General features: G+C 38.1%; 1 protein-coding gene across 2 annotated transcripts in view; it reads left to right on the top strand.

Annotated features, from left to right (window-relative positions):
• The window catches only part of Srbd1 (S1 RNA binding domain 1), a 234164-nt gene extending 227712 nt beyond the window's left edge, over positions 1–6452 (top strand). For both annotated transcript variants that reach the window (XM_023566369.2, XM_063229102.1), the window contains one exon: positions 61–6452. In XM_023566369.2, the coding sequence (XP_023422137.2) occupies positions 61–350 (290 nt within the window). In that variant the 3' untranslated portion in view covers positions 351–6452. The remainder of the gene's footprint in view (positions 1–60) is intronic.
• Positions 6453–22162: the final 15710 nt, after the last annotated feature.

The following is a 22162-nucleotide window of genomic DNA, read 5'->3' on the forward strand; positions in this document are numbered from 1 at the left end:
GTATCGTGTCTGCGAAGTACAATGCCTTGTTAGTTACACTGACTTCCTCTTTCCTTACAGATTTTGATAAACCTGATTTCAAGAGAAGCATAGTATGCCTGGAGGATCTGCAGGTTGGCACGATTCTGACCGGCAAAGTTGAGAATGCCACTCTGTTTGGGATTTTTGTGGACATAGGAGTGGGACAGTCAGGGCTGATTCCCATACGAAATGTAACAGAAGCAAAACTTTCTAAAACAAAAAAGAGAAGGAGCCTGGGGCTGGGCCCTGGAGAGAGAGTGGAAGTCCGCGTCCTCAACATCGACATCCCCCGTTCTAGGATTACTCTCGACCTTATTCGCGTGTTGTGAATGTCCTGCTGAAGATCCGACACTGATTTTATTTCCTTATTTCTACAGATTAATAAGGATGAGCAAAATATTCCTGAATTCTGGGTAGCATATGAGACACAAATCACCTAATGACAGAAGTATTTTCTGAACATTTCCTTATGTGTTTCTTATGAGTAAATAGAAAACCAAGTGTTTGGTTTCTTTTCCCTTTAAAGAAAGTAACTAGTACACATCCTTATGTAGCACTTTGTAGTAAATTTTTTGATCAGAACTTTATTTTTTGTAACTCATTATTGACTACATTTTTTATAACATACTGCCTCAGTTTTACTGGCCAGCATCTACCTTATTGAATTTATATGGGATTTTATTTTTAAAATTTTTTATGGGATTTTATTCTTGATTTGAATTATGCAATGTTTCAACAAACATTGGAATGGCAATACTTCCTTTTTTCCGATTTTTGTTACTATTGCTATTATCAGGCCTTTTGGATGGGATACATGATTTTTGCAAAAATCTTTATTTTCCCTTGCTAAACAAAAAATACAATAGTATTTGTAGGGGAACAGATTCATATGTGTTTGTAACTGTCAAGTGAATGGTTCAGAACATTGCTCTGAAGTATATATGTATTGATCCGTATGATAAAGTTTTGTGGCTAGTGATTTGTTTTGCCATGTTGCTTCAGTGAATGACCCAGAAGTCAATCTTGATTGAAGATTGGTTCATGAAGGTTTGGTTCATGAAACCACACCTTTGGGGAAGAGGGAAGCCTATGAAATTAAAGAGTGATTTTTATTTGACTTAGCTAATCACAGAAGTATATAGTCTTTCTTAACCGACACGATTAACTTCAAATGGAATAAAAATGACTATTTTAAAGATTGAATTTAGATCTTTCTTGTTTAAGAAGGGTAAGAAAAACAAGTGGATAAAGGAAGTGACTTACTCTGTTTACTTAGTGGGGATGGTATTAATGTGACCATTTAGTGTCAAAGACTATGAGGCTCATACTAGACTGGTGGCCGGTCTATATTCTGACTTGTGCTGCTGTTGTTGACTTGCCTAATGAAGTTATTTGCATAGTTGAGTATTGTTTTTCTAGAAAATGGTTCCTGAAGTGTGATCATTCTAATTTATTTGTCTGGGACAGTACTAGTAAAAATCCACTGTCCTGGCATCATTTTTAATAGTACCTATTTTTATCTTCAGAGTCATCTACTTGGGATCATATCCTTGTCTGCTAACAGTAAACTCTTAAAAAATCTTTACTGACTCTATATCTCATGACAGTTTGCTACCTGGCAGTTTGCTATTTTCAAAAAATACAGTCTTCCAAATTGTGTGTACATCATTTTAACACAGTTTTAGGCTCCTTATAAGTTGTGTAAGTCAGGTCCTGTTATAAGTCCGTGAAGTTTGTAATCTACTCCTGAACTGCTTTTTCTCTGTTTGTTACTGGTCTTCAACAGACAATGAATTGTGATATTATAACTTCAGCTGGATCTTCCTACCTTCCCCAGTATTCTTCATGGTTCATAAATCTGTGATGAGTGATATGCCCCAGTGGTACATAATTTCAACAAATGTTTTGGGGAAGGGTCTCTTCTTTCTGGGTACTTCAGATTCAGGAACTAGAGCAGATCATGGTGTAAAGCTTTGTTGACTTGGTAACTAAGCTTTCATGGACAAAAGGAGGACGTGGTGTCACACCAGATTGCATAGTTTGTTCTGTGTGTCCCACACATGGTGGAGGCTTCATAAGGCCAAAACCAGGAGATGAAGGGTCACATGTCATTTAATCATTGCAAATCCACATGTAAGATGGTGCTGATGATGATAAACTATATTTCTCCCTAAATAAGAATGGTAAATTCTTATGTACCAAGCATTGTGCTAGACACTGACCATACAATTATGATAGAATATATATTGTCCCTGTCCTTATGGAACATTTTCTTTTTTAGGAGGAGAAAAGAATCATCAATCAAAGTCATATAAAATATAAAATTATGGCCTTCATAAGTGCTATAACAGTGACAGCATATTAATTGACTTAGAAAGCTACAACGTGTTTCAGTGAAGTTTGACTGAGATATGAAAGATAACCAGAAATTAACTAGGACAAATATCTGCTGACCTTTATAAGAGCTATTTTTCAGTAAATGGTGGAGGTAAGCCTTACTGATTTGGATTTAAGAAAGAATAGAGGAGTTATGTTAGATACAGTGAATACAAACAGTTCTTTCAGAAAATTTGACTATAAAAGAAGAAAAGAGCATAATGGCTGGAAGAGGGAAGTGGAGTTAAAGGATTTTTGTATTTCTTAAGATAAAAGAAGTAATGTACACAAATGGAAATAGTGCAGTGAATCAGAAAATTTGGTGTAGGAGACAGGGAAGATTTACTAGAATGGTATCATTCAGTGAGATCAAATGGAATCTAGCACACAAAGGATTGACTTAAGAACACAAAGAGTTCATATTAACAGGAGAAAAGATTGAGTATATTGCCACAGAGGTGAGAGCTTGTTAGATTCCTTCCATCTTTCTCTTTGAAATAAGAAGGAATGCCATCATTTGAGACTGAGCACAGGCAAGAGATGGAAATGGAGACTTGAGAAGAAAGGGAAAGGCCAGCAAAGAATGAAAATGAGAGCAAAACGTCTAACAAAACAGAGTATGACTTCTAGGCAGTGTTTAATTTTCCATTTGAGGCCTGTGATCTTGACTTGAATGTAGGATTAGCGGGCTCACATGTAAATTTTCCTCCAGCCATACCAATTGTGTAGGTAGGTGCAGGTCAGAGTAGGTGGAAGGGTAACCAAATCAGATTTGGGAGTTCACCAGAAGGGTACAATGTAGAGAAGAACAAGAGAGTTGAAGACATGTACTCAAAAGAAAGAACTGACTGAAATGTAAGCTCAGGAGGAAGTGGAAATGCAGGAGGAAAGTGAGGGGCCGTAGACAGTTGTAATACTAAGGAATCATGCCTGGGTCCTGGTGGAGTCGGAGGGATGCTGCAGGGAGGATGAGGGAAAAGAAACGGGAGACCAGGATGATTGTCTAACGTGAGATTAGCATGGTCCTGACTCGGGAGTTTGCCGTTTCTGGCAGGGATAGTATAGGGAGTGATGATGGGTGTATAGCAGGAGTTAAAGAGGGTGAGGATAAGATCGGTAGAGAAGAGCAAGTCAGGAACAGACAATTCAGGAGGGGTTATCTGTTTGAATAATGATTTTAGGTGACTTGGTAGCTTGGGTCAGAATTTAGTGATAGAAATGATGAGAAATACAGGGATTCTGGATATAGTTGAAGGGTGGGGTAGAACCAAACAGGATTTCCTGGCAGAAGGATTGCCATGAGTTCAAGGCCAGCCTGAACTACATAGCAAGATCCTGTCTCAGCAAAACAAAACAAGACAGAAGACAGGAGTTTAGGATGGCTCCAAGGTTCTTGGCCTAAGCAACCAAAGATGCAGGTGGAACAGTTTTGATGAAGGAGTTCATTTTGTACAGGTTAATTTGGGATACTCATACATGTAAGTGGCATTGTCCATTAGACATTTAGGCACTTTTAGGTTCAGCGAAAGGTGCTACATTAACAATGTACATTTCAAAACTAATGAAATTTAGCAGTCAAAGTAGTAAGACCGAATGAGGTCACCAGTAGAATGGGTGACAAGGTAGAAAAGAGTCCATTTAAATCTAAGATATTCGACCATAAATTCTTTGAATTTCTCCATAAGGGCAGGAATTTATTTCTTCCCTTCTCCCTTACTAAGAGAGTTCTGACTTTCAGGGAGCAATAAAGTAGCTAATGGAGATTAATGTGGCCACATAATGCAGTTCTGGCTAATTAAGTACAGGCAAAATTCATGAGGTACTGTTCTAGAAAGTTAGAAAGACTAGGGAGCTCAGTCCCAGCTGCTGTGCTTCTCTTGTCCTTTGTCCTTGCTCTCTTTCCTATTTGGAATGTATTTGAATACTGGATGTGCTGAACATCAAACAATGACAAATATCCAACAGGGACTGCTAAATAGAAAGGGTGATCTGTGAGGGCCAAAATATGAATAAGGCATCTTGAAAGGATGTTTTCATTCCCAAAGAGTTGCAATTTAAACTGCAGCCAAATATATTTTAACGTCAACATCATGAGAGTTTTCTAGTTTAACCTGGCCACTCTCCTCTTGGGATTACTGAGGCATCCCTGATCGCTTGAAGCCACAGGACTCTGGAGAGCTTTGCCTTGGATTGATGGGATGTTTTGTTAGGGTGTCTATATTTCTAGCCCTGATCTCTAAGTTAGTGCTCATCTTAAAACAGGAGGTGCTAAGAAGGGCCAGGATGAAGTTATAGCTAGTCAAGATACAGTTAGTTTTTTCATCTTGGCCTCTCGCCTAAAGTTGGATTTGAATAACAGATCATGGAGAACTCTTGAATGACTGGGCCCATTGCCAAAGCATCCTGCTCCACAGGAAGAAACATTCGATTTCTCCTCACTTACTCTTCCTGGACAATGAGGATGTTCTTTTTGTGCACAGGCTGGGTTTCAGATTCTGGTCCTATCTACACTAAAATTAATTTAAAAGCCATCCCCAGAAAAGATTTGCCATTTTCTTGCCTCATATCAGGAATCTAAATAAAAATTGACATCCCTACCCCTCAGATATTTTGAAGGAAAAAGTCTTACACTGAAGAAAGGACATAAATTATTAATCTAAATATCGTAAGAAAACCTCTCCAGTGCCAGAGAGCTTTCCACAGCAGTGTAGCCCACCAACAGGCCTAAGACAGAATGGGGCCAAATCCTAGCAGAAAAATTTAAACTTAAGGAAGTTACAGAGATAGGTAAGATGGGAGGGAGAGAGAACAGTGTATGTAACTGGGCTGCCTTGCAAAAACCAGTTTTGAGAATCCTGCTTTCTCCAAGCAATTTGGCCAAAGATAAGCCTCCAGATTTACTGTAGTATTTTGCATAAGCAATCAAGTAACAGACAAAAGCCTGCTACTAAAAGTTTTTTACCTGTGACAGAACTTTCAACTTCATTATAAGCCAACAATGAGAGAAATTCCCCACAAGAAACAATGCCTTTGGGTATCTTTCTGTGAGCCCAAAGATCATTTGAGATAGCCCATGACTTTTCCAGGTTTGAGTCTCTTGGCAGTAAAGGAGATGGCACCAGTGCTAAACCTGAAGTGTGCTCAGATTTTTTGCTTCACAAGGTTAAAGTGAGGAAAAGCTAACATACAAAACCCTAGTATATTATTCACCTTCTGACACAATGCCCAGCACCAGCAACTATAAAGAAGATGTTTATTTTGGCTTACAGTTTCAGTGGGTTCAGTCCATGGCTGTCTGGTGGATCAAGATATCAACCATGTGGTAGAAGGGCATGGTAGAGGACAGTTTTTCACATCATAGCCACCAGGAAACACAGAGACAGAGGGAGAAACGCATTGCAAAGGCATGCTCCCAGACCTGCCTCCTCCAACTAGGCAGCATCACCAGAGGTACATCTAGATTAATCTGCTGATGAGTATAGTGGCCCCCCAATCCAATAACCTTATAAAAAAAAACCCAACCTCTAGACACATGAGTCTTGTGGAAGATGTTTAAAATCTAAACCATATAACCAGTTTAGTCAAATTTTGTTTAACTTAATCCTTTAATAGCGAAAGCAACTGAATTCCTAGCAAGGTATACTGTCAAGTTTACCTGGGAAACACCTAAAATTATTTTTGCATCCTGTTGGCTTTATAAGACCAACTCAAACATACTATTTTTCTTTTCCTTTTTTTTTTTTTTTTTTTTTTTTTTTTTTTTTTTTGTACTGAGAATTGAATTCATAACCTCACACTTGCCAGGCAGGTACTTATGCTACTGAGCTAAAGCCCCAGTCCTCAAACACATATTGTTATTGGTAAAGATTTCTTGTCAAGACATTTTGGTTTGTACTTCTATTGAGGAAAGACAGTGTAAATAGTTGAATGTTGATGAAATTAAAACATTTGGTTATGTAATTGTGTGTGGGGTTAGAGGCTTTCTGTTCATGAAATGTATGTACTAAAAATAAAGTTTCAAAAGCTAAAAAATAAAAATTTTTAGTAAACTAGGATCATGTTGTATATATTATTCTACCTTTTCCTCTTTACAATATGCAATATACATCCATCCTTATCAGCATGTATGTACCTTAATGTTTTGACGCTATCTTTATCAAGCTTATTGAATCTTCCCTCTGTTTGTTTTTTAAAGAGGGAAAAACTAAACCAAACCAAAAAAACCCCAGACAAATAAATAATAACAAAAAGCATGAAACAGTACCAGTATACGCTTTCAAAACAAGGTGGTAGGAACTTAACAGAGGTTATTAATTAATCTTCAGAAGAGTTGCTCAGATTACCAGATATAGATATGTAAAACTGATCTAATCCTATGCCAGATACTGACTGTTTTGTTCCAAAAACTAATGGAATCAGTAATACAATCATCTTAGCTATCTTAAGAGTATGTATACAAATTTATATCTTTTGAGTTTTCCCTTTTTTTTACTTTGATTCTTCAGGTTTACACTAGTCTCTGTCTTAGCTCATTTTCTCTAGGAAATTGAGCATGAAAAAAACGTAGCCTGCTCACGTTTGATTGAGGATTATAACCCCAGGACAGCAAATACAAAGGGCTGTGTTACTGAGCTGGTCACTACCATGTGTGTAGTTGCCAGGTTATGTTCCAGCAGCAGGAATGATGCTGGCTAGAAGCAGTGGAAGAGTGGAAGGGAGGTAAGAAAGAGACACTTGGCTTTTTGGTGTTTTCGGTCTCCTATTTCTCTCTAACTGGTCCGTGTTTCCCTTACCAGCCATGGATTCCCCCATACTTCTGGGTTTTATTTCTTGGCCTTTGTGCACAGATGCTAAAGGAGAAGTCCAGTTAAGTTAGATTTTTATGCATGGGTTACTTTGGATCCTATACCACCAAGTGTGACAGATGTCACTCTGAAGTCTGGTCCCCGCCCCCAACCCTGTGCCCAGCTGAGGTGAGACAACAAACAGCATTACCGTGGTAGTAGCCAGGCTTCCCTTGTAACAGTTGACTGAGGATGGGGCTGGGGATGGTATACATGGGGTGAATAAATTGGGGGAGCCTGTAAGCCAGACTGATGCATTAGGATTGATGTTCTTCCAATACACCCTACTTACCTAAATTAAGCTGCCTCTTACCACTCCGGTTTTCTGAGTCATCCCTCATTCCTATTCTGTACTTATAAAGTAGACTATGAGGACACCCAACCAGCTCCTAGGCAAGGGAGTAAGGAGAACCTACTAGCCATACAGTTTGCAGCATCACCAGGTGACTCTGAAGCCAAAAAAAGGCTCTGTTTCCTCATTCTTTATAAGGTTCCCTTGGATCTCTTCCTCCCAATGCTCCAAAAACACAGCAGTGACTGTGCATCCATTCAAGAAAGAATCAGATATTCAGAGCAGTGGGGAGGGCTCTGTGGCTCATGGCGTGTTTGGCTCCTGTGTGATTGATACTGGACGCTGTTGAAGTTGAACATGGACGTGAGTCAGGGGCCAAGAAAACCAAAGCTGACAACTGGCCCTTAACCCTCCACATCTTTCCAAGAAGCAGACATATGCTCCGCATTCTGCCCCGTCCCCAAGATAAAAATATCAAAAGCCCTAGGAGAGGATATGCAAAAGTAGACCCTGTTTAGCTAATTTCATGAAGGGTTATTTAAAAATAAATTGCTCAAAACAAAGCAGAAAGCAAGAGAGTTCCTTTGAGCCTTGGCCAACTCTTCATTTCTACAGTCTGCTGGCCCCAGTAAATAGGGCCATGACCAAAGAAAATAGTCTGTGATCAAAAGCTCAACTTCAGAAATTTTATCTTACTCTTTTTTTTAAGTAACAGTTTTATCTAGATATAATTCTCAGACCATTACTTACCCACTTAAAGTGTTACAAACCAGTGGGCATTAGAGTATTCTCAGAGTTCTGCAACCACTATCATGATAAATTTTGCAGCATTTTCATCACCCCCAAAAAGCTGCTGTGCCTACCCAGAAGTTGCTCTATATCCCACCTCAACCTCAGCCCTAGAAATGCTTAGCAAATTAAAAAAGCATGGTTCAGGGTATTTAGATGATTGACATGTAGGCCAGCAAACAGGGAGGAAGACCCACCCTGAATGTGAGTGGTACCAACCAATAGGCTTGTGGGCTACTGGGTCCCTTGGCTCTCAGTACCACAGACACCAATTGTAGGTTCTTCTGCCGTGATCCTGTAATACTACCTAAATAAATCTCCTTATGCTTAGTGTAAATATACATATATATTTTCTGTTGATTCTATTCCTCTAGAGAACTCTTAAAAAATATATGTCTATGCTGAACATTTGATGTAAGTAGAATCATATAAGCTGTGGTCTTTTATGACAGTTTTCTTTTACTTGCTGTAACGTTTCCAAGATTCATCTACGTTTTATCATGTATTAATATTTGTTTTTATTGCTTAATCTGCTGTATAGATGTACACATCTTATTTATCCATTTGTTCACAGACATTGGATTGCTTCCACTCTTTGTCCATTATTAATTATTCTGCCAGGGGGAATTAAAAATAGTAGAACAGAGAGCAGCAGCAAAATATATCCTCTCTGGGACCTGGAATCAAGGCACTTGGGAAACAACAACTTGATGAAGAGAGAAAAAGAAGTAGATCTCTGGGAATCAGGAGGAAGCTGTCAAGAACTCTAGAAAATACAGAGAGGCTAGACAAATGGAGCGACCCAGAAAAGAAAAGGAAGGAAAGGAAGCTTGGTTTCCAGGAACAGAAACCTGACTCTGCTGACACAAGTTAAATCCAGGGAGGATCGGCAGTCCCAAGAAGAAAGAAAAGACTGGGCCATAAGCAGGAGCCCCAAGAAAAGCCCATTATTATTATAAATTGCTAAAATAGCAAGTGACTCCTTCCACGTGGCAGGCTATAGTTTGGGAAGAAATATAGCCATGTGTCTGCCATATATGACAGTGTTTAATCAGAAGCCATTTGGGGTGTTTAAGACAAAATGAAAGCCCTCCTAACAGAAGTTATAGCTGTGAATGCTCACATCAGAAAAACAATGAATTCAGATTTACCTAATGATGCATCACGAGTCCTAGAAAAACAAGAACAAGCCAAATCCATTGATAGTACAAGGAGGGAAATTAAAAAGGTTGAAGCAAAGATGAGTAAAATTGAGTCAAAATTATAAACAGTGAAGGAGCTGGTTGGTTGTTTGAAAGAATACACAAATGACAAACTGCTAACCAATCTTACCAAAAAAAGAAAAGGTGAAAATCAAGGCAGTCGGAAAAAAAAAGGGTGTCAGCACCATTTGCGGACTGCAGAGGAAGAGAACCAGGCCCCATGGGAGGAGATCCCCACCCGGATACCAGCACCATGCGGGTGCTGCTGCGGCATGGTGACAGCCAGATCCAAGCCTTCGGTCCATGAGTCAACGCCATTTGCTAACTGTGGAGGGAGAGAACCATAACCTACAGGGAGAAGATCTCCCTGCCCCCAACACCATATCATTTTCATTGTTTTGTTAGGTTGGGTTTTTATTTTCTTTTACTCTGTTTTATGTTAACTCTGATGGCATAAGCAACAAATTATCAAAAATCACACATCATGACCAAATAGATTCCATCCCAGGTATGCAGGGGTGGTTTAACATGCACAAATCAATAAATGTAATGCATAAACAGAAGCAAAGACAAGAATCACTTGATCATTTTAATAGATGCAGGAAAAGTCTTTGACAATACTGGGAATCGAACTCACGACTGTGCACTTGCAAGGCAAGGCACCCCTCTCGTCTCATCCTTATAAGACCAATTTATGGCAAACCCACTGCTAATGTATTAAATGGGTGAATGTTGAATGCCTTCTCTCTAAAATCAAGAACAATACAAGGCTGTCCACTATCACCACTTCTATATACTTGAAGTGTTAGAGCAATCAGACAAGAAAAAGAAATAAAATTGATACATATAGAAAAAGAGGAAGTCAGCTGGGCATGGGAGGCCATGCCTGTAATCTCAGCACTTGGGGGGCTGAGGCAGAAGGATCCTTGGGAATTTAAGACCAGCCTGCACTACAAAGTGAGCTCAAGGCCAGCCTGAACTGCATAGTGAGACCCTGTTTCAAAAAGACAAAAAAAAGAGAGAGAGAGAGATGTTCAATTATTATTATTTGCAGATGACATGATCTTTTGCATAGATAGAAGGCCCAAAATTCCACTAAAAGGCTCTTAGAATTGACAACCACATTTAGCAGGACACAAAATCAACATACAAAAGTCAATAGCATTCCTATACACCAACAATGAACTCAGAAATCAGGAAATCAATACTATTCACAATAGCATTCAGAATAATTAAATATTATGAATTAACCTATCAAAGGAAGTAAAAGACCTCTATAATGAAAACTAATATGCTGAAAAAGGAGATGGAAAAAATTTATCAGCAAATGGAAAGATATCCCCTGTGGTGGATGGACAACTGTTGATCAACTTGTAACACCAAGCTGAACTGAATGGGCGTGGTGCTGGGTGTGGAGGGCCCACCTGCGGATTATTGCCAACAGTTTGGAGAGGAAGATGGGACGTTGTTGATTCTCCTGGAGGGGACTGTTGTGCTGGTTTTCTTGATATGAACTCAGCTGTTTTCATCATCAGAGGAGCTCAGGACCTCACTGTTAGTGAGAATGGCTGCAGTTCTTTTCAGGGGAGCACTGGCCCTTACTTTGAGTGTTGCTTCCTGGCTCCATGCAGATCTCTCAGCCTGCTAGCACAGATCGGTCAGGCCACCAGCACAGACTTTTTGGGTTCCACCGCTGACCCTTGGGCGTTTCCAGTGCAGATCCTTGATGCAGACTTGCGTGAGACATTGTCATGGCCTCTAAGCCCGCTGATGGACTTTTTGGAGGACATTGCCATGGGCCCTAAGTCTTAAATTCGACTCATCAAGAACATTGCCATGGGGTCTAGGCCCTCAGCTGGGTTCTTTGGGACTCTAGTGTGTGGTTAGATCTTGTGCACTCTTGCATTTGACTCGGTGGGTGAATATTATAAGATAATCCTATAAGTGATGTGTTTTGTATGATATTGTTTCCCTTGCAAACCCATACTACAGCATCCTCTGTCCTTGATAGATAGAACCAATATTGTCAAAATGTTCCTATTTTCAAAACTGATATATAGTTTTAAAGTAATGTCAATCAAAGTACCTACAACATTCTTTACAGAATTAGAGAAAAACAATCCTAAAATGCATATAGAACCAGAAGAGATACAAAATAAGGAAAGCAGTCCTGGAGCAAAGCAATAGGCATCACAATCCCAGATTTCAAGTTATATTGCAAAGCTACAATGATGAAAGCAGAATAGTACTGGCACAAAAACTGACATGTCAATCAGTTGAACCAATAGAGGATACAGAAACACCTCAAGGAACATTCAGCCATCTGATCTTTGACAAGTAGGCCTAAACCTGCTCTTGAGGAATGAAGCCTCTTTAGCAAATGTTGCTGGGAAAACTGGCTATCCACATACAGAAGATTGAATCTAGGCCTATACCTCTTATCATGTACTAAAAATTGATCAAAAATGTAAATATTAAAACAGAAACACTGAATATGCTGGCAGATAAGGCATAAAACTCTTATAGAATAGGCAGAGACTTTCTAACCATAACTCCAGTTACATAAGGAATAACACCAAGAACAGCAGGATTATATTTAGTTGAAAGCAATGGAAAAAACCAACAGAGTCAAGAGACAATCTACAGAATGGGACACATTTTTTGCTAGCTACACCTTGGATAGAGGACTAATACCTGGCATATATAAAGAACTCAAAAAAATTTAAACCCCGCAAAATAAAATAGCCAACAACAACAATAAACAAGCCAACTGAAGTGAATATGGAATGCTCAAAAGAAACATAAATGGTCAATAAGTATATGAAAAATGTTCAGCATTTCTGGCTATTTGAGAAACACAAATTAAAACTATTGAGATTCCATGTTACTTTAGAAAGATTGGCTATCATTAAGAAAGGAAATAATAACATGCTAGGAAGGTTGTGAGAGGGAAAGGAACCCTTCTATATTGTTGGTGGGAATGTAAACTAGTAAAATCACTATGGAAATCAGTAGGGGATTCTACAAAAGCTAAAAATAGGAATAATATTCCACCTAGCTATACCTCCTCTGGGTATGTTCCTAAAAGAATTGAAATCATATTACAGTGATAGATGCATAATACTCATGTTTCTAGCACCACAACTAACAATAACTAAAGCTTGGAAATGGCCTAAATGTCCATCAACAGATGAATGGATAAAGAAAATGTGGAATATATACACAATGGAGTACTACTCTAAAGGATAAATTTGAGTCTTTGGTAGGAAACGGATGTACCTTGAATCTATAATGTTAAGTGAAATAAATTGAGCACAAAAGCTTAAATACCACTTGATTTCCCTTATTTGAGAAACACAAAGTATAAATAAATTAAAGCTCAAAATAAAATAAAAGATAGTTAATTGGAAATGAGATAGATGTTCTACAAAAGTGAAGAGGATCAAGAGATAGAGGGAAGGCGAATAGAGAGGAGGGGCAGGAGATTAGAAAAAAGGATTAAGATGCATGTCATGGTTTATGTCAGTGGCCCCCAAGCCTCATGCAATTATGGACTGGACTAAATCTAGCGTTTGTGCTTGGTTCATTGTCTAGTGCTCGGATTGGTGGTGTGAGTGTTTCACCTGCCCATCGCTGGAGCCAGGATATGATGTATTGGTGGGAAGAAGCTGTGTATGTCTCTCCTGCAGGTTTATGCCTTGCTGTTTTGCAGCCGACCATGAATGGTGGCCCGCCATGCCACCCTGCCACTTGGAGTTGCCTGAGTATGGACTGAAACCTCCAACAGAAGAAATAAAGCTTTCCTTCCCTAATTTTGGGCATCAGGTATTTTGTCTCAATGAGTAAAAAGTAACTAAGACAATGCTTTATGTACACATACCAACTTCATGAATGCAGTAATTACATACTGCAAACATGTACTAATAGTATTTTAAAATTTAAAAAATGTTAATAATGAAACATGTAAATGAAAAATAAATTATATGTCAACGTAATGTCAAACAATAAAGAAGTATGTTTTTAAAATTATTCTGCCAAAAATACATATAAACTTGTGCAGACACATTTTCATTCTCTTGGACATAGAGCTAGTAGAATTAAACATAACTACTCTCTTGAGCAATTGCCAAACTGCTTTCCAAAGTTTTTATATCATTTTACATTTTCACCAGAAGTGTATGAGGGTTACAATCTTTTCGTATCTGTATCAACATTTGGTATCAGTTGTATTTCTTTTATTATAACCGTCTTTGTAAGGATAAGCTGGTTTCACACTGTGGTAGTAATTTGCATTTTCATTATGGATAATACTGTTGAGTAATTTTATGTGGTTGTTGAGCATTTGTATATCTGCTTTGAATAAATGTCTATTCAGTCTCAACACTTAATTAGGTTATTTTTCATTGTAGAAGTTGTATGTCTACTGTAGATCTAAGTTTATCAGACATACAACTTTTTTGAAACTGCCATTCTGTAGAGTTTTATTGATGAATTTGTACATCATTTGTAATTGTTAGATATTTAATTTTTTCTTTTGTCATTCAAACTTTTGGTATCATTTAAGAAACTATTATCTAATCCAAGATTATGAATATTTATGCCTATGTTTTTCTTTTAAGAGTTGAATAACTTTAGCTAGGCATGTGGTGCACGCTTGCAATCCCAGCTGCTTGGGAGGTTCAGGCAGGAGTATTGTCAGTTAAAGGCCAGCCAGGACATCTTAGTGATACCTGGTCTCAAAATAAAATAAAAGGAGCTAGAGATATAGCTTAGTGCTCCCTGACAAAAGAAGACAGGAAAGAAAACAAAAGAGTGAAAGAAAGAGTGAGGGGAAGTGAGAGAGGAGGGGGTGAGAAAAAAGACAGAAAAGGGAAGGAGAGAGGAAGACAGCTTAATACTTTTTTCTTTTGGTACTGGGAATTGAACTCAGGACCTCGCACTTGCCAGGCAGGTGCTTGTGCTGCTGAGCTATATTTCTGGCCCTCAGTTTAATAATTTTAACTCAGATATGTAGGCCTTAATTCATTTTCAATTAATTTGCATATGAAATGAGGTTAAAGTACTCTGACTCTTTTGCATGTAGAGACATATATTGTCCAGTTATCTCAGCGCTGTTTGTTGAAAAGACAGTTCTTTTGACATTTAATGGTTGTTGCCTTGTCAATAATAATTGGCCGTAGATAAAAAGATTTCACTCTATGGACATATACACCATTTCCAATCTGTCCTTAGGCCAGTGCCATACAGTCTTGAGTACCATAGCTTTGTAGTAAATTTTGAAATTGGGAAATGTGCATTCTCTTTTTTCTTTATTCTCAAAATTGTTTGGTCCTTTGCATTTTCTTATGGATTTGAGGATGTGCTTGTCAATTTTTGCAAAGAAGTCTGTTGAGATGTTGATAGGGATTGTGTTGAATGTATAGTTGGATTTGGGGATTATCACCATTTTAACAAAATTAAACCTCCTGATCCATGAATATGGGATGTCTTTCTATTTATTTAGGTATTTTTAAAATTCCTTTTAGTAATATTTCTTGTTTATAGAGTACAACTCTTATAATTCTCTTGTTACATTTATTCCTAAATATTTTAACTTTTTAATTAGGTTATAAGTGGGATTGTTTTCTTATATTCTTTTTCTGCATTTTCACTACAAGTATTCAGAAATACAATTGATCTTTTAGTATTGATTTTGTGTTTTTTTTGTACCGAGAGTCACAACCTCATACTTGCCAGGCAGAAGCTTTGCCACTGGGCTATATCCCTGGCCCCAGTATTGATCTTATAAGATGAGCTCATTAGCTCAGATTTTTTAGTGGATTTCTTGGAATTTTTTTTGTCTTTTTCCTTTTTTTTTATCGGTACCGGGGATCGAACTCACAACGGCCTGCTTGCAAGGCAGGCACTTATGCCGCTGAGCTAAATCGCCAGCCCCAATTTCTTGGAATTTTCTGCATCTAAAATCATGCTTTCTATAAACGAAAATAATTTTACTTTTTTCCCAATCGGAAGTATTTTTGATTTAAATCTTATCAAATTGCTTTAATTAGAGTGCAGGGTTGAATAGAGGCAGTGAGGGTAGATGTGTCTGGTTCCTGATCTTGAAGGGAAAGCACTCATTTGTTCATCATGAAGTGGGATGTTAGCCATGGTGTGTGGGTACAGCCTTTATAAGACTGTAGTTCCCTTCTCTTCCTAATTTTTTTAGTATTACATCAAATCTTATTGAGTTTTGTCCAATTCTTTTTCTGCCTCTATTAAGATGATGTGGATTAGGGCTGGGGATTTAGCTCAGCAGCATAAGCACCTGCCTTGCAAGCAGACGGTCGTGAGTTTGATCCCCAGTACCAATAAAAATGAAAAAGACGCACACACACAAAAAAAGATGATGTGGATTTTTGTTCTGTAGTTTATTTGCATGTTGTGTTGCATTCATTAATTTTCAAATCTTAGTTTTACTTGGTGTTATGGGTTGACTCATACCCTCTGATAATTCATATGTTGAAGTAATAACCCCCAGTACCTCAGAATTTGATCTGCAAGTAAGATCACTGCAGATATAATTAGTTACCATGAAGTCATATTGGATTAAAGTCCTAATCCAGTGTAACTGGTACTCTCATAAAAAGGGAAAATTTAGCCAGGCATGGTGGCACATGCTTATAATCTCAGCACCTGGGAGACTGAGGCAGGAGGATTATCCATATGCTTGAGGGCAAACTGGGATACATAGTGAATTCAAAGGCAGCCTGAACTGAATAGAGAGGCTCTCTCTGAAAAACAAAAGAAAAAATATTTAAAAGGGGGCTAAATAAAATAAAAAGGGGAAACTTGAACATATACATGCACAGAGAGAATGTCCTATAAACACTGGAGTTTTGCTGACACAAACCAAGTCCCTGCCCCAAAAGGGAAGAAAGTTCTGGAACAGAATCTTTTCCTGTGCCCTTTGAAGGAATAAAGGAACAATAAACTGTCACATAAGCTGCAGCCCAAAAATACTTATGGAATGTATAATCCTTTTAGTTACCAGATTTGTTAGTATTTTGATACCTGTGGATTGTATTCTTAGTGTTCTACTTGCTGTGTACATCTTAATTTAGAAGACCCTGCCTAAGATTTATACTAACTTATTCCCAGTGAAATATAGAAACATTACTGCTACATAACGCCACACCACTCACACCTCCTTTTAGTACTATTATTTGTTATATCATATTAAATTGTTATGACACCTCCATGTATTACAAACTCAATAGCGTATTTGTGTGATTATTATTTTATATATTTTTTTTTTGTCTTTTTCATTTTTATTGGTACCAGGGGTCGAACTCAGGACTGCCTGCTTGCAAGGCAGGCACATATGCCACTGAGCTAAATCCCCAGCCCCTATTTTATATAGTTTTATGGCCATTAAAGAAACTAAGAAACTGGGGCCGGTGACACATTTCTGTAATCTCAGCTTCTTGAGAGGTTGAGGCAGGAGGATCACAGGTTCAAATCCAGACTAACTAAATCCAGCATGACTCAAAAAGTAAATTAAAAGGGCTTGAGGATGTAGCTTAGTGGCAGAGTGACCCTGCTTTGATTCTAGGGGATGTGTGTGTGTGGGGTGAGAGACTCTATGGAAAGAATATATTTGTGGAGTTTGTAATATTAACCTTTTTTATCTATCATTTCTGGTTCTTTTCATTTGTGCCTTATTTTTTAAGCAAAGAGAGCCTACTAAAGTTTTTGGTGGAAAAAAGAAGTTGAGGGGCTGAAGATTTAGCTCAGCGGCATAAGCGCCTGCCTTGCAAGCAGGCAGTCGTGAGTTCGATCCCTGGTACCGATAAAAATGAATAAGACCCCCCCCAAAAAAATTAAAAAAAAAAAAAAAGAAAAAAGAAGTTGAGGGTTATTTAAATATACGTGATACTTGACAATTGCATTGGTGGACATGTGTAAATATGTAAATGCTTTGGGGTGGAGGAAGGGATGGAATCAGGGAGGCAAGTTAAGAAGCTTTTGCTGTGGTCAGGGTAGAAGTGAAGGGGAGCCTGGCTTTGGTTTCCTTTTGCCTCGGATGCTCTTGATTTCACCTGGGATGTCTAAGTCAGAGCAGTTAGATTCTGGCTCAGAATCAGGCATGGACAGCTACACTCAGCAGGACTTGATGAACTGAGGTCACTCTGAGGCTGGGCCCAAGAGAGAAAGGATGCCTGGTGGTGATTTGAGGGGCTCAGAAGGAGAAACTTTCCCAGGGAAAGCCTCCGTGAAGACACAGTGCCCTACGAGTAAAGCCACCCCAGGACTCGGTGATGAAAGTAAATTGCCAAGAAGTTATAAGTGAGTAGCAGAGGACCTAAGAGTGGGGAGAGGGGGGCAGGAGAGATTCTTCCTCAGGCACCGTCCCTGCAGCTGTCAAGGATGAGGTTACAGAGAATGCAAAGTTCCCCTTCCCTTTCCCAGGGCAGTTGACCTTTCAGAAATTAAACAAATCAATTCTGTGTCCTCAGAGGAAACGTGTTTGACTGCGATTCAATGGGCTCCATTGTTTCAGGTGAATTCAGGTGACTCAAGTCACTGCGGATACCCTCTCCAGGAGGTTTGTCTGTGAATTTGCCTCTGGAATACTTCTGTAAGATCTGGATTAGACCTGTCACTAGATGCAGTTTAAAAATAAACACAAAACAGAAAGAACAATGAGCGTTCTTCTCTAAGCATAGAGACAACGTTGGTATTATAAAGAGTGTGCAATGGTTATTCTAGTACAAGCCAGAGGTAATCAGTGCCTGAACACAGCAGATGTGGTGACTGTTCCCTGGAGGAAAGCTTGTGTAGGTGCTCACATGTAGGAAGAGTCAACAGCTAACATTTGGAAGTTTAAAAATCCATCAATCAAAGCTGAAATTAAACTGATAATTTAAAAAACAACTTTAAAAACAAGAAAAAATATCAGTTTAGCATTGCTGATTTTATATTACCTCAGTGAGCTCCTCATCCTCAAGCCAAGATTATTATTTAAAATGATTCTGCTCTTTGGTATGTACAGAAGTGAACACAGACTTCCAAAAGAGAATTCACGCAGAAAATTCCCAAAATGTATATCATCCCCAAGAATTCAAAAACAAAGACACAAAACAATAATTTGAGCTAGAACTGACTGAGCCCAGAGGCCATGGATAGTGGAATTATTAGACATGGATTGCAAAATGAATACATTTGAAATGATTAAATGAAAAGAGGCTGAATATACAAATCCTTTGTATAAGGAGAAAAGAATATTTTTTTGAAATTACCAGCATAGGTCTGATACAAGTGGCTAAATTAATAGTTGGACATTTAACAAGATATAGGCTTTTCCATAAAAATTTTTTATATAGTGAAATATTTAATTTCTGTTGCTTTTATGCTTGTTTTTCATTTAAATAGTTTACCGGGGCTGGGAATTTAGCTCAGTGGCATAAGCACCTGCCTTGCAAGCAGGCAGTCATGAGTTCGATCCCCGGTATTGATAAAAAGACAAAAAAAAAAATAGTTTACCTAGAATTTATTTTGTGTAAGAATAAAATAATTTAATTTCACATTTTGCAGACAGTTATCTTCTTTCACTACGTATCAAATATATAATTTTACAGATTGAAATCATTTTTATCAGAAACTAGACTCCAATATGTATATGCATTTATTTCTGGGATGTATGTTCTGTTTCATAGAGTTTCCTATTTATGTGCTGGTACCAAACTATTTTAATTACTCTAAAGTTTATAATACTTTTTAGCATGTAGTACTGCTTCTTCCAAAGAATGGTGTTCATATTTAGGGGGAAAATTTATTTTTAGAGCTATTTAGAGGAGACGGCCATCATATTATCATCAACTCCTTATTTAAGATTATTATAAAATCCTAAAGCTTATTCAAGTCTTTCTGAATAGCCTCCTAAGAATTCTATCATATTTCTGGTTAGTGTAAATTGAAGATTTTCTTCTATTGTATTTTCCAGATGATTGTGGTTAATAAGAGAACTTAGTTTCAATTTGTCCTCAGCTTCCATACTAAATTACCTACTGAGTTTTTAATTGATTTTCCTAGATATCCTGGCATTGTATCATCTTCTCTAACAATACTTTATTCCTTTTCCTTTAGATCTCATGATTTCCTTTTCTCTTTTTAAATGACATTGGCAGTATTGTCCAAACAAAAGTAAGTAATTGTGATAATAATATTGGCCCTTAGTTTGGTTTTTATTTTACTAGGATTCAGTGTTTCACTATATAGTTTCTGGCTTTTGAAATTATATATGTTTATTTTTTCATGTCAAAAAGTGATATATTAGTATTTTATGGTTAGATTTTTTTAATTTAGAAGGGATACAAAATGTTATTAGATACTGTCTTAGTTACTTTTTACTCCTTGCTGAGACAAAATACCTGAAGCCCAAAGTTGGGAAAGGAAAGGTTTATTTCTTACAATTTTTGGAGGTTTCAGTCCACACTCTGTTGGCTCCAAGGCAGGTGGGCATGGCTGGGCCGCAATTCATGGTGGCTGCAAACAGCAAGCAGGAACCAGCAAAGAGCAAGACACACCTTCTTCCTGCCATTACATCACATCCTGGCTCCACCCCTATGTGGGTGGAGCACTGACACCATCAATCCAAGCACTATACAATGAACCATCACAAACAATGCAAACTCATGAGGCCTGGGGTCCATAGACATAAACCATGACATTCCACCCCTGGCCCCCAGGACTCATGTACATCCTTTATACAAAAGACATTTAGTCCACCTCCAAAAGTTGCCAAAGTCCAAATAGTTTCAGCATTGCTGAATAGTCCAAGTCCCCTCCTCCAAGATCTATGGCAAACTTTTAACTCTAACCCCCTGTACAAATGAAACAAGGTTAAACATTTCTGAAATGCAAAGGCACAAGATAAACATTACCATTCCAAAAGTTACAAACAGGGGAATATAAAGCATTGGAAACAAGTCCAACATCCAGCAGGACAAACATTAAGTTCTACAGTTCCATGCTCAGCATCTGAAACAATCTGGTTGCAAGCTCCAAAAGGCTTGGGTGATTCCACCTCCACGGCACTTCCAGGGATTTCAGCTCCTGCAGCTTTTCTCTTAAATCCTCTCTGCTCACTTTTTGCAGCTTTCCTTGGATCACTCACGTTCCTGGCTTTGCCAATCTTCTGGGGTCTCCACTGCACCTTCGGCTTCACCTTTACATCTTCACAAATTTCCCTCTCAAGGGCACACTGCTTGGCCTCCCAGGCCCTTTGCAATCGAGGTGGAAGCTGTCTTACCCTCAGAATTCATGCATTTTCCTTGCACCTAAAATCAGCACCTTGTAGATGCCGCCAAGGTTTGCTGCTAGCTGAAGCAGTAGCCAGGCTATTCTCCTTGGCTGTAGGGGTCAATTGCCTGGATTGCAGGCCTCTTTAATAAATGGTGCCAAAAAATTGGCTCTTTACATGCTGAAGACTAAAACTAGAGACCACATCTATCACTGTGCATGAAACTAAAGTTAAAATGGATCAAAGATCTAGATATTAAAAAGTAAATACTATATCTACTAGAAGAGAAAGTAGGTAGAAATCCTGAAGACATGGGTATAGGCAGAGACTTCATGAACAAAACTCAAACTGCACAGGAAATACTTCAAAGAATCAACAACCGGGATCTCATCTTATTAAAAAAAATCAACAGTGTAAAAAGAAAACCCACAAAGTGAGAAAAAAATTTAGTTAACTATTCCTCAGACAAAGGACTTATATCTAGAACATACAAAGAATTAAAAAAACTCAGATCCCCCAGATTCAAAGACTCAGTCCAGAAATGTACATCTGAGATGAATGAATACTTAAGCATGTTCTATGAGCCAGTATATCGTCTATTTTGGAGAATGACTTGTGTGCATCTGAGAAGAGTGTGTAATTCTGATGTGTTTTGGGGTAGAACACCTTGTAAACATCTACTAAGTCCATGTGTTCAAAAGTTTGGGTCAGTTCTAGTATTTCATTGTTGATTTTTTGTGTAGTTGATCTGTCTTTCTGTGACAGTGGGGTATTGAGATCCCCCAATGGAATTGTATTAGGGCTTATTGGATTTTTCATTCTCATTGGTATTTACTTTATAAAGTTGGGTGCGTGGGTATTTTTTGCATATATATTTACGATTGTTATCTCTTCCTATTGGATTGTTCCCTTTACAAGGATGTAGTGACCTTCTTTATTTATTTTAATCAGTCTTGTTTGAAATTGACTTTGTCTACAAATAGAATAGCTACCTCTGCTTTTTTTCTGGGTTCCTGTCACATGGAGTATTGTTTTCCATCCTTTGCCTTTCAGTCTATGAATTTCTTTTTGAATTAAATATGTTTCTCCTGTGCAGCATACTGTTATATCTTGCTTCTTGATGCATTCTATAAGTCTGTGTCTTCTGATTAGTGAATTGAGACCATTAACATTGGTGGTTATAACTGATACATATATGCTTATCCTTGTCATGTTATTTTCCTATTGTTGGCTCCCCTCTTTTTCCCCTCCCTTTGTTTAATTGTTTGCCTCGCCTGGTGCGTTCCTTCTGTTGGGGTTCATGGAGTTGTAGTCCTTTTTATCTCTTTCTAGAATGTCCTTCAAAACACTTTAG

This window comes from Cavia porcellus, unplaced genomic scaffold (genome assembly GCF_034190915.1).
Source record: "Cavia porcellus strain 051 isolate PalLab524CR breed Dunkin Hartley unplaced genomic scaffold, mCavPor4.1 scaffold_1, whole genome shotgun sequence".
NCBI lineage: Eukaryota > Metazoa > Chordata > Mammalia > Rodentia > Caviidae > Cavia > Cavia porcellus.